The sequence below is a fragment of the Lutra lutra genome, chromosome 12 (genome assembly GCF_902655055.1).
Source record: "Lutra lutra chromosome 12, mLutLut1.2, whole genome shotgun sequence".
In the NCBI taxonomy this organism is placed as follows: domain Eukaryota; kingdom Metazoa; phylum Chordata; class Mammalia; order Carnivora; family Mustelidae; genus Lutra; species Lutra lutra.
Genome location: NC_062289.1, coordinates 58,055,199 through 58,068,844, shown reverse-complemented (window position 1 = coordinate 58,068,844; position 13,646 = coordinate 58,055,199). Strand labels below are relative to the sequence as shown.

General features: G+C 41.4%; 1 protein-coding gene across 11 annotated transcripts in view; it reads right to left on the bottom strand.

The window, feature by feature from the left end:
• PTPRM (protein tyrosine phosphatase receptor type M) overlaps positions 1-13,646 on the bottom strand; it is an 801,682-nt gene that overhangs the window by 415,863 nt on the left and 372,173 nt on the right. For all 11 annotated transcript variants that reach the window (XM_047696721.1, XM_047696710.1, XM_047696714.1 and 8 more), the window contains 2 exons: positions 11,240-11,414; positions 5,199-5,492 (listed from right to left, as the gene is read on the bottom strand). In XM_047696721.1, coding sequence (XP_047552677.1) covers positions 5,199-5,492; positions 11,240-11,414 — 469 coding nt within the window. The remainder of the gene's footprint in view (positions 1-5,198; positions 5,493-11,239; positions 11,415-13,646) is intronic.

The window sequence follows — 13,646 nt, the reverse complement described above, 5'->3', positions numbered from 1 at the left end:
CTCATGCATGTATGTATATGTATATAATGTGTGTGTATATATATATATATATATATACTTTTTCTTTTTGACTGCACACTTCATCCCTCAATAGATCAACTCTAATGGCAGATCTTACCCTGTTGCTCTCCCCTCAGAGGCAGGAGCAGTGCCTTGGAAATATGCGTGTTTGATAAATATCTCACAATTTTTTAAAAAAAATATTTTATTTATTTATTTGACAGAGAGAGAGAGAGAGATCACAAGTAGGCAGAGAGGCAGGCAGAGAGATGGGGGAAGCAGGCTCCCCACCGAGCAGAGAGCCCCCCATGCGGGGCTCGATCCCAGGACCCTGAGATCATGACCCGAGCTGAAGGCAGAGGCCCAGCCCACTGAGCCACCCAGGTGCCCCTCACAAGTAAATTTTTTTAAAGGTACAAGCTTTTTTTTTTCTTTTCCAGATTTTTAGTTATATTAATCCTAAAGAACACATTTCAGTTCAGCTTTATTTTCTTTTCATTCTTGCCAATCTTAATTGTTAGGTCATTCATTTATCACCATCCTTTTAACTCCTGGGGCCGGTTGTTAGCAAGTCACTTAGACACAGTTAAACAATAACTAGGATACATAAAAAGCAATATCCTAAAATAAAACACATAAAAAGTCTACTGTGAAAATTAATCTAACAGCATCTCCCCTTTCTCTTTTTTAAGTAGCTACCACTTACTGGCTTGTGATACAGAACTGCGCATAATTATAGGAATGTAAGATATAATAGAAAATACAAACTAAATTATATTTTGCTGAAGTGGATACTGAAGTAATTTCAACTCTCTGAGGTTACCCGACTATAGCTAAACTGCAAAATTGGAAAAATACCTGGGTATGTATCAATCTTGAAACTAGCTCCTTACTATAATCATTTTTTAAAAATTACCCCATATAGGAAGAACATTTTATCACTTGTAAAATCCCTTTACAGATAAGATCTAACCTCATCTTCACAAACACCTCTGACAGTCAGGGCCAGCGTCACTGCCCTTATTTAAGGAGAAGGAGAAGGAACCAGAGAAGCTAAGTGATTTGATCAAGGCTACGTGAGGAGCGCCTGTGCATATATTTGAAAATAATTTTCAGAAACACAAGAAGCAAGAGCTCTGGAAGTGGACTACCATACAATTCTTGAAAGAAACCTGACCAGGTAATGAGATTGCGTCTACTAGCCACACACGAAAATCAATTCTGTTGCTCAGAGAAGGACAATAAATACTGATCTTGCCATTTTAATGGAAGAGGCAAAATACATTTTCATGGGTGTCACCGAAACACAATAGGACAGGTCTCACTGGTACAGCACAGAAATGGAAACAGAGAGCTCGTCCAAAAGAAACAGATTTAATAGAAGAAATGAGAGAATGGCGTGTGTCATGAATGCAGTGTTCCACTGCACAGAATTCTGTGAGTCCGTGCTATAAAACTGGTCCTTGGATTTTCAATTTAACAGATAGGTAATATTTGTAACACATCTAGAGCAATGAAATCAGGTTGCTAACATCCAATTATTTTGACTGAAAATGTTAAAAGATTTTTTTTTAAATGGTGGTTAACTTTTATTGACCATTTGCTCTATGTCAGGTTCTGTTCTAGGTGCTGTACACACACAGGCTCCTTAAAGTTTCATGGCCACAATAGGAGATCTATATTTTGATGATCAGCCCTGTTCTATAGATAAGGCAGTGGAAGTCAAGGGAATGTCATCAGTGTTCCCATGGTCCCACATATAGCTCCGGGCAGAGCCAGAACTCAGTCTCTGGCAGCAAGGTCCCAGAGCCCACATTATTGGCTCTAATACCCTCTAGCATCATCATTTCATAAAAGGGATAGTTTAACACAAAAACCAGGCACAGTATCTCAAAATAAGAGTCATTTCTTCAAATTTAATCTAGTTAGCAGTATTAAAAATTCACTAGCTCCCCCCTTTTTGCTCAAACTTTTGTAAATGTCATCATAGACCTCCCTCCACTGGTCTGCCCAGCTGAGCTGGAGAAGCATGGAAATGGGGTTTCCAGACCAGGATAAAATAAAAGTGAAAGTCAGAGACTTTCAGGGTAATAACATACAACGGATCATCTCTTTAGAAAGAGAACAATGCATGAATCAGAGAATCTTCATGTTGAAAACATCTGCAAGGTCACCCAGTTCAATCCTCTTCTGAATATAGAAATCACCTTTTACAATGTCAGGTTCTCCTTGAATGGGTCAACCACTGGAAACTCACTACTCATGATTCAGCTCTTGTCAAATTTGTACAGACCCTCTGTTCTTCCCCATCACCTTTCTAAATTCTTTCCATCATTCCTCATTGGTGGAGCAAGGTTCCAGAACCTTTCCTAACCTAGAGGCTATCCCTACAGCATAGGCCATTTTGTGCTCTCTTAATAAAATACAGGGAGCAGAAATCAGTGTGGTAATTGTAGGGAGACTGATTAGCCCTGGTACAATAAGACTATCACCTTCTCCATCATGGGTGTTTGGCTTTCTTAATGCAACCTAAGATTACAGTAGGCTTTGTGTGGGGGAGTGGGGTGGGATAATGGTAAGAAAATAACAGTACAGAGTGATATGGATCATACGGTAGATTCATATGAATTTAAGCCAAATTCTCCATCTTTTTAAATATATATTGCTGCTAAATTTTATTACTCTAGTTCCATAGTAGTACTGTTGGGTTTTAAACCATACGGATGAATGTGCAATTATTCTTACTACCTATTGCCCTATTAGACTCATTCACAGATCAAGCTTGGCCAAGGGCAATTTCCAGCTACTCTGAAGAATGCTTAGAGGCCCTCCCAGCTTATAACTTCCATGACTTGCTGCTCTCTGTGAGCCCCAAATGCTCACAAACCATCCAAGTTACAGTGGGGACCATCCTGCATTTTTTAGTCTCCAGTCTGCAGCACCGGTGTCCTTCTTTGTACCTCAGTCCTGCCTTCCACCATGTTCTACTGCTCACTGGCTGTGCTCATCAGTTTTATCTTCACATTTTCCAAAGAGCCTCAGGTCAAGGAAGGGTGAAACTATTTTTTTTTTCATACAGTAAAGAGAAATTACTTCACTTTCCTCACCCACCTCTGATGTCTCCCCCCCTTTATTTTTAGCTCTGACTCTCCGACCTAACACACTCCTACTTTCTAAGACTGACTTGCCCAGCTATAGCTGTTTCAACAATGTTCAAGGTCAGCACGTGACACTCCAGGAGTCGTATCAACTTCGGGTTGCAAACACTGAAAAAAGCACGCTTTGTCATTAGGCTCCCTCACTTACATGAGGCTGAACACTTTTGAAGGCATAGTGTTGGTATGCAAATGTCAATTCAGAATGGGTTTTAATTTCTTTAAAAGTACTGACAGTCTAGGATAAAAGGTATGTTGTCTCTTTGAAAGTTGTATATGTACGTACACATCAACCAGCAATAGAAAAATTCAAGCTTTCTATTCAGGGGAGATGCATGTAACAGTTGTGTCAGTAGCTGAAATATACAGGCAGAAAACCACGAGACAAGACAAAATCTGTAAGGGAGAACAGGACTGGAAACATTAAGTAGGCGGGGTTGTTAGTGATGAGAATGAAACAGATGGCATCCTCTCTCCAGTCTAGACAATGGAATTCTAACCCTTTTTTGGACAGCAAGGGAGACTATATATTGCTGTGCCCAAAATAGGATTCCTTAAAATCACACTGAAGTGAAATAGCACTAAATGTACTGCTCATGGAGAATGCTTGGAGGACAGAAGGTCCCGCGGGCTCCCATGTCCCTACTCATAATAAGGGGGTGTCAGCAACTGCCTGGGAGCCTTCACAAGGCAGTTACCAAATCAATAACAGGTTCAAAAGCGAGGCCTCTACTGCAAAATGATATATCTGGTGTTATACATTGCTACTGCTTGCCCTGTAACAGATGATAGGATCATATAAGAAATTATTTCACAAAAAAAGAAGGGCAGTTTTATTCAACTAAAGAGACAGGGGAGATGACATCATTTGGAAACCTGAGGAAGAGAAAGCACTTTCAAACTCCTTTCTCCTTGGGCCTGCCAGCGCAGGCTTTGTGAAGAGCCCACGTCCAGAGCTGCAGTTTATTCCAGAAATCCCACACCTGGTGGTGGATCTGGGAAAAAGACACAGGGTTGGCTAGGACCAGCCCATCATGAACCCCCAGAAGGGAGCTGCTCCCTTTTCTAATGAAATTCAACAACAACAACAACACAAACACAGAATTTGCCCACGAGTGTTGAACTTGCAGAAGCAGTATACAACCTATTATCATCATTTCTACTCCTGGTGAGGAGCAGACTGTCTTCTGAGAACTTTCAAAACTTAAAAAAAATAAATGACACATACGGTTGGGTCTACTTACATAACGCTATCTGAAGAATCAGTTAATTCCATAAAAATTTACTGAATCGCCTCACCTCAGCCCACCATTCAATCGAGGAAAGAACATTGGAGTGTCCAATATATCATTTCTCTCTACTTCCCTAGCAGAAAGTAGCCACACAGAAACAGCACTAACACCTCTCATGGGAGCTTTCTTCAGGTTTTGATTTTTGTAAGGTGCTACATCAACCCTACTTTATTTAAGCTGTGGACCGGGTTCAGCATAGTCAATTAGAACTTTATAATCTCAACTTGAAGACTGCATACAGCCCACAAATCATCCTGGCTTAGTTTACAAATGGGCCCCGTGTCATTGGCAAGCAGCCCCTCCATTAAATATCCATCAATGAAAGCACAGCTTTAAAGCTATCTCCGAGTTAGACTCTGTTATTCCAATGCCCCTCCAAGCTAAAAGCACATTAACGGTGAACATAAAACAAGGGGACCAGGGTGAGAGGATCTGACCTATGCACAGACATCACTGAAGGAGAGTTTCTGTCAAATGTAGGGAGAATTCCTACACAAACTAGATGACACTCACAGGAAAGTATAAATAAAAAATAGGGTAAAAAGAAGTGGAGGTTGCCCGTAGATACCAAGCTTTGAGGTCCCCAAGTCCACAGGCTATCAGGCTACCGCTCAGAGGTGAAGGGAATTATTCGTTCCCACAGAGGATGCTGACGGAGCTGGGGAAGCATATGAACCACCTGAGAAACACAATGCTGTAAGTCAACACCCAGAAAGACAGTAGCAACTGGTCCCAGGTGTCCCTTACTCACCGGCACACTTTGTCCTGGTTCTGAGAGCTGGCCCAGGAGACCCAGTGCCGCCCTCCCCTGGCCTGGTGAGCAACACACTGATCTCGTACTCTGTATCCGGGTCCAGGTGCCCGATTTTGTAACTCGTGGAATCCACCGGCTGCCGGTCGTTCCAGCTCCCACTCGCTGTGCAGTACTCCACCTCTCGGGCGACAATGGGCCCGTCCCCATTGATGGAGTTGGCGTTGAGTTGAATCCAAAGGTAGGTTGCCCCCACGGAGGCAAGCTGAGGTGGAGCGATGGGAACGGGGGGCTCTGGAAGGCAAATCAGAGAGCCGTCTTTCAGACACGCTGCCCTTCAGTTTTAAACCAGCTGAATGTACATCAATTATCAAAATAAAGAAGCCGTGAATATGTCAGGAATGAAGTGGTGAGGATGGTTTTGTTTAGGTTATTAAGAAAAAGCATACTGGTGTAGTCTTCCCCTGTGTTCAGATTTGTGAAAAAAACCATCTTTAAAACCTAAGCTTGCTCAAGTAGGAATACCTCCAGTTTGTTTTAAGACACAACTCATTTTGCTCAGGCTCAAAGGATCTTCCCTCCCACTATAAGTAACTCGCTAAAGCTTTCTCAGTGGTAGTACTTAAGCTCCATGAGGCACTCTATTGCCAAGTTCCTTATTGAGAAGGTCTTTGAAATCGTCAAAGGTGCAAGTTACCAATCTCATTAAATTCAGTTTCCTTATATTTATTATTCCACAGATTTCATCAATTTTAAAACATGGCTGAGTTTAAAGTTTCTCTCATCCTAAATGCATTTCCAGGATGACTTCTTGCCCCCCAAAACCCCCCACCACAGTGGACTCATTCAGCTGCAGAAATAAGACGTTTGGATAAGAAAGCCTACCACTGCTTCTGTTCAAGGAGCCTTCAGTAATGAGTCTTAGGAAAGCAGAGAGTAGGAAGAAAAGCTCTAAAGGAAAGTGCAAGCCAGGCCCAGCTTGGTAAAATTCCAAGCAATCAATAGCAAATACTCTTTAAACCCAACAAAGTCTCTTTTATTGTTTAAAACATGAGATGGACTCTTTTTCTGCATCATTGTCTGAGGAGGGAGAAATAGACAATCATGTTTTAAATAGTATTCCCAATCTATCAGTGAGGTGTTGGTTGAATGGCTTTGCCAGGCACCAAGTGAAGGCATCTTATATGCCCAGTGTCATGGTACATGATACCGGGAAGGGAGAAAACTGTATAAAATAGTGTATTTCTACCTTCATGAATCTCCATCTGAGAAAAAAAAAATGTAAGTAAGATCTGGTGATTTTTATTTTTTATTTTTTTTAGTTTCAGAGGTACAGTTTAGTGATTCATCAGCTATTCATCCCATCAAGCGTCTTCCTTAATGCCCATCACCCAGTTAGCCCATTCCCCCCCCTTCCCCTCCAGCAACACTCAGGTTGTTTCCTAGAGCTCAGGATCTCTTATGGTTTGCCTCCCTCTCTGATTTTTTCAAGCATGTTTCCACAGGTGGTTTGTGTCTTTTGGGGTGAGTGTGTGTGTGTGTGTGTGTTTCAACTCCTTGGTTATCACATCTGAATGCACAAAAAATAAAGCCTGCTATGTTCCATTGTGGGCATAGGCTGGCTTGCATATTGTAAATTCTGTCAGCCCCACAGTGGACACAGCCAACTGCTCAGGTCCTGCTTCCTGCTGATAGGGATCTCATCGCAGCTGGGACCAACTGACCTTGGCCCTTGGGATGCTACCCGGTGGATCCCTAGACTAAGATGCCAGTAACAACAGTTGTCTTTGTTGGGTGGAGGTGTCTTTGTTCTTTTTCTGTAATCGAGGTGCGATGAATCTTACTGACTTTCAAAAATAGCTGGGAAACCTCATCAGACTGCGTCAACATAGACACTGAAGGCCGAACTGTAGTCGCAAGACTACAGAATTCACAGAGACTTACTAAAATATTGCTCCTATTGTTCATAAACCACAACTTTGTGCTGGCTCTTCATTTCTTTAAACAGTTCTTACTCAACTCATCATGATTTAACATCAATTTATATCATTAGGCGATTCCTTGAACCGAAACATGAAATGGGCCTTTTATAGTATATCCTAAGGCAGTTATGGAGCCAGGCTGAAGGAGCAGTTAATTACTTTGAAGTTGCAAATGCTAGCAAGGGTTGCTGAACTGCCATTCAAAATACAACTCAGGGGCAAGGCCACAAAGGTTAGTGAGCACACCAATTCATTTAGGATACTGTTGCTAGTATCCTAACATAGACATGATTTTAATGCTTGCTTGACCTGAGTATATTTTCTCTATTAATTCCCCATGAAGAAAAGTATCAAATATGTGAAATCAAATGAAAGGTTCCACTGGAAGCTGGAATAATTGCACTAGACTTTCCAAGGGACTTTTAGGTTGCTGGAAGAGTGCAAATGAGAATAAGTCAATATTTAAATTTTGAATAATTCCCGAAGTGAAGGAAGGAAGAGGAGAAGGAAGGAAGTCCACCTATCCTAAATGACAGAAAGCAATTTAAAATATTTGATTCTAATGAAAGCGCAAGTTCACAATTAAAGTACAGTTGACCCTTAAACAACACGGTTTGAACTGCATGAGCCCACTTATACATGGATTTTTTGCAGTGTTGTAAACATATTTTCTCTCCTTTGTGATTTTATTAATAACATTTTCTTTTCTCTAGGTCACTGTAAGAATAAAGTATATGATACATATACAAAATTCGTGTTAATAGACTGCTTGTGTTATCGGTAAGCGTCCTGGACAGCAACAGGTTATTAGTTAAGTTTCTGGGGAGCCAAAAGCTATGTGTGGATTTTCAGTTACGCAGGGGTTGGTGCCTCCAGCTGTTATGCTATTCAAGGCTCAACTGTAATTTTATTTTATTTTTATTTTTTAATTAATTTTATTTATTTATTTGACAGATCACAAGTAGGCAGAGAGGCAGGCAGAGAGAGAAGAGGGGAAGCAGGCTCCCTGCTGAGCAGAGAGCCCAATGCAGGGCTCGATCCCAGGACGCTGGGATCATGACCTGAGCTGAAGGCAGAGGCTTTAACCCACTGAGCCACCCAGGCACCCTTCAACTGTAATTTTAAACCAAGCCAGCATTGAAAGAATTTATACACATACAGATACATAAGCATGTATCTAATGATAAACATATGCAAATGCCTAATACATACCTCACATAATTAAATGATACTGATACACATGCTTATAGACACAAATTGTGGAGATTATATGAAATATATTTTATGTCCCCTATTAGCAAAAGCGTGGTAGACATAAATAAGATAGTAGTGACAGTTACTAAATGATGTGGGTTTACTTTGGGGGTGCTGGTACCAAATCAGGATGTGACCTTAAGAAAATTACAAGCTCTCTAGACTCTGGTTTTCCCATTTTTTAGAAGATCAACACTCCACATATTACATGCATACAAAAAAGAGTTAAATTCTATACAAGTGGCCTCAAAAGTGTCACCGCATATTTTAAAGTAATTATCTTTATGTGTAAGGTAATGTCTACCTTACGTATAAGGTAATTATGTATCTTTATGTCAAGGTAATACTTTATGAAGCATAACATGCTAGAACAATTCAGCATGTTATCTCTCTTTAAAATATAAAACATATGAAAAATATGGCCATAAAATTATAAGTGGAGGAAAAGTCAAATTTCAGATTTGAGCCTCAACTGCAAGCCAGCTGTCCCTGGCTTTGGTTGTGTGCAGCAATGAAAAGAGGTGCTTGGACATTTTTATTTTTATCACAAGGAGCCAAGCTACCACTATGCCATCCTAAGACAGGAAAATGGGCTGTATAATGTGAATAACAACCCATTCATTCTTTGTGCTCAAGTTTGTTCTGGGAGACTAGCAATTTATGATTGACTTACGCCATCCAACAAATGAACTTTTGCACAGAGGCCATTCTGAGCAAGGTTACGAGATTTACATTATACTGATAATGAAGCATGAAGCCTCAAGAACAGGGCTGGTCACAGTGAAACGCTGGAGCAACTATCAGTCAGAAAATGGAACACACTCACAGAGAACTGAGCCGGGACGAACATTAAGTACTAATAATGATAATAAAGAACTCAGCCATGGAACACTGAGGCTGCTGCTCTACTGGATTTCTTGGTAAATGCTGTCTGTTTTCTTTCTTTCTTTCTTCCTTTCTTTCTTTCTTTCTTTCTTTCTTTCTTTCTTTCTTTCTTTCTTTCTTTCTTTTTTTAAAAAGATTTATTTATTTATTTGTCAGAGAGATAGAGAGAGAGAGCATAAGCAGAGGAAGTGTCCGGAAAAGGGAGAAATAGGCTCCCCGCTAAAGCAGGGGGCCTGATGCGGGACTCAATCCCAGCACGCTGGGATCATGACTTGATCCCAAGGCAGACGCTTAACCGACTGAGCCACCCAGGCGTCCCTGGTGTCTGTATTCTACACAGTGACTCCTCGCCTCTCAGAGAGCCTTCTGCAGACTAGGATAGGTGTTACTGTGAAGAATTAGTTCTCTTATGGCTATTAAACGTAAACTCAAGTCTTAGCCAGACCAGCTAAAGTGTCACCACAAACTAAAATTCCTAAGAATCTGCTGTGACAAAATATATTAGCGGGGTAGATATTTCAATGTGCACAATGTCAGTCCTTCCTGCTTGGGGGAAGGCTCACTAATAAACATTTCTCCCCTAAGCCAGGAGTGACCGATATTGGCAGAAGGGATTTCACAACAGAAGCATATGCCAAAGTCACCTATAGATTTTATAAGAGAGGCTGTGTCCCCAGAGACTTTCATTTAATATGGGTGTGGTACAGGGAGGGAAGAAAAGCTGGGCGGGCATTTAGGTTTTAAAATTCAGAAAGAGGGCAGTGACAAGCATTCCTAAATGAAGTTCACTGATGCCCAGAAGCAGGGGGTAAGGCTCACCTCGCCCACCACCATCATAGCCCTGACATGGGCCGGCGGCTTACTATGCATACTGTCCTAAGTGCCATTCATCTACTTTTTGCACTTGACCTTCTTGATCACCCCACAGGGAAGGTGACATTATTAATGTTTATTGTATACTTGAGGAAAGCACAGAGGAGGCAAGCCCCTGGCCCATGCTCACATAGCTAGTTCTGGGGTTTGAACCCTGCAGTTGTTAAAACAGCTTACACAGAGAAATTTGCTGTACAAGGAAGAACTGATCCAAAAGAGATCAGCTTTATGTTTCATATTTAACAAATGCAATGGGGAAAAAATTTCAAAAATGGGCATCATTCTGTTCTCCTAGGACAAAACAGCAATGGTCTACCACAAATTATCTAAAAATGCCTCACAGTGCATCCAGAAGTTCAAATCATTCTGTCTGGGACTGAGAATTGCTCTAGCAGTTTAATACCATAAACTCCTTAGCAACCCCCCCCAACACACACACACACACAAAAGGCATTAGACCAGCAATGGAAACTTATTTATCCTCTTTTTATTTTTTTCCCTCACACACCACCTCCCTGAATATAATGACTCAATTTTTCAGTCATGCAAAATATAGTAATGGAACCTAACTGCGACATTATGAATGTTAACTCGGTATTATCAATATGGCTTGTGTGATAGGACTGAGCATTTTTATACTGGCATTGCTTCATTTTATTAACCACCCTGCTATCATAAACACCCTGGCTGGTGAATATCTGCATTTTAAGTGATTTTCTATCAGTAAAAAAAAAAAAAAAAAAAATTCATTCCTTAAAAGAATTTATAGGTTGTAATCGCTGTGTACAGAGTTGGCAGAACTTGCCAAGAGCACATTCAGGGCTTTTGCCTGCAAATAAACCAACATAAATAAAATACATTTTTCAGAAATATCGCTCACGTGCAAAATTTGTACTTAAAATGCAATCCATCAAGATAGCCTGTCACCAAGCTACTGTCCGGAAACAGACAAGGATAAGTTTGCGTTTTAAACAAAAAATGAACTCACGGCCATCTGACATGTCTATTTTAATGGACTATTTAAGGGTATAAAAATAAGTTAAATACCTTTAACTACCAATTCTGCATAGTTTGATATTCCAACCCCTCCTTCGGTGCGAATCATGCAGCGGTACTTCCCAGCATCTCGTTTTGTTGTGTTCACGACATTAAAAGAAGCTATGAATCTCCGGGAACTGGTCACCTTTATTTCCTTGAGGGGAGCATCGCGCCCATCAATGCCCTGCAGAAACGGGGGTAGGGGAGACAAAAAGAGACAATATCAGCCATCATATTGAACCAGTGAGACGCTTGATGGCACAGTATCCGTGTTCTTTGCATGTGGATCTGGGTTCCATTGTTTATTACCCAGGGGCACTAGTTCTAGGGAAACAGCTGGTCGGGAGAGTGAAATCCTGCCACAATCAACACTTTCAAGATTGAGGAATGCAAAATTAAGTGTGCAGAATCATCCTGACTTGGCCCCGTCAAGAAATTAATTATGTGAAGTGAGCTCACCAGGAGTAGAAAAATGCATATGGAAAAATTCTTTATTTGACTCCCAAACGATTACCATTTGGTATTTTCATACCACTTTACCTTCTGTTTTGATGCTTGGCTAGGAAACAAAATTAATTCACATGTTACCCTACTGCTGGCCTTTTTTTTAATCTATGAAAAAATAAATATTAAGAATTACATTAAAAACATAAGTAGGTATTAACATATTCCTTAACTGAACAGGTCTGATGGACTATTCTAAGCTTTATGATGTGTTTCAGGATACAAAAACTAAGGAGATGTTTAATAGTACCTGATGGTAAAATGCTACAAGAGAAGTTTCTCCCACATCCCACAGAAAGCAGTTTCCCTCCTTGCGGTACCTTCGTCTTACACCATCCTCAACACATGAAGTCCATCTTGAGTTATGTAGCCTTAGAAATCCATTCTATGCTTCTTATAATTTAGGGTCTCATAAGAAGGCTATAGATTTCAGTCCTTAATTACAATTCCCAGGAAAGAGGCTACCTTTAATACGTCATTTGCAAGCACTGAATAAAAAACAGTGGGCACAGACCTCAGAACTAATGCATGATGCCAAGCTTTCCGTCCACTTGTTCACTCAGAATCCATTTTGGGTGCCAACCAGGTGCTATGAACTGTGTTAAGACACTAGGCTCATAGTGCGGAATGACAGAAGAGTGGGACTCTTTAGTTTGTGGGAAGTATAGGCTGGAAATGAATACAGAATGACAAGTGATGGCCAGGGTGGAAAAGGGACCGATCGGATGTCTGGCAGAAATCACCATCTTCAGATAGGGTGGCTGTGGGAGGCCAGTTTGAGGAAGTGAGCTGAGATCTGAAGGCCAACGAGAAGCTAACCAGGCAAAGGGAGAGGGTAGGAGAGAAGGAGTATTCTATCTAGCCAGAGGAAACCGGGCAGGAAGCCCGAGATAGTTAGAGAGAACTGAAAGCTTTGGATGAAATGAAGGCAGCCAGTGGAACCAGGGAGGGAAGGAAGCACCTGTGTATTCAGTGACTTGCAGGCTCCGTGAAAGTGTTTTTATGTAGGAGTATGAAAATGCTAAGCTACACATAATAAAACTCATCTATATTACTCAGTGATTTATATTACACAATGTCTTTTAAAAGCTTTCATTTGATCTGTGATTTTTGGCGGCGTGCCCTAATGGACATGGATTTGGAGTCAGACGGATCAGGGTGCCAAAGCCAACTTCAAAGTGATTTACCTTCCTAGAGCCTCCCTTTCCTCATCGGCAACAAGAAGTGTGATACAGCTCACCTGCAGGGCAGGTGTGAGAATTTAAAGATACAAACACAGACATTGGCTTACTGAGTCGCACCACACATCCCCACCCCAATTGTGGACCAAGTGAGTGACGAGGTCAAGGAGAAAGGTGGACAGGCAGTCAAGGTACCGCTTTTATGACCTGTGAATCTGGTAGTAGAGGACATGGCTGAGATGCAGTGATAATGGGTTTGCTAAGACTGAAGCACAGAATTAAAGACTCACCCACCCAGCCACAGGCCACTTTAGAAAAGCACTAAGGCCTCCCATATGTTGGGTGCTGCTGTAAAACTCACAGGATGGAAGAACAGGGCTCCTATAGGGGGTTAGCTCCCAAAGAAGGAGCTGGGCTGTGTATGCTCACAGCTTCCTTCCCAGGCAGCTCCTGTGTGGGCAAAGAAAAGGCAGCAGAGTGCTGCATTGGTACAGTTCCTGCCATAGGGAAGGAAACATCAGGAGTGGGGAAGAAGAGTTCCACCAACATCCCCTGCAGTGCTTTCTGTCACAGCAGCTTGGTTAATAGGTTAAGAAGTTACAAATCAGAGCGTGGGGTCCCATAGATATCTTATGTGTCTTACATATCTGTCCCGGTTTTTACTAAATCCCCAAATTTGCTCTGACAAGAGCACGCCAAGGAGTTAGGAAAGCGAAACAAAATGGAATCAA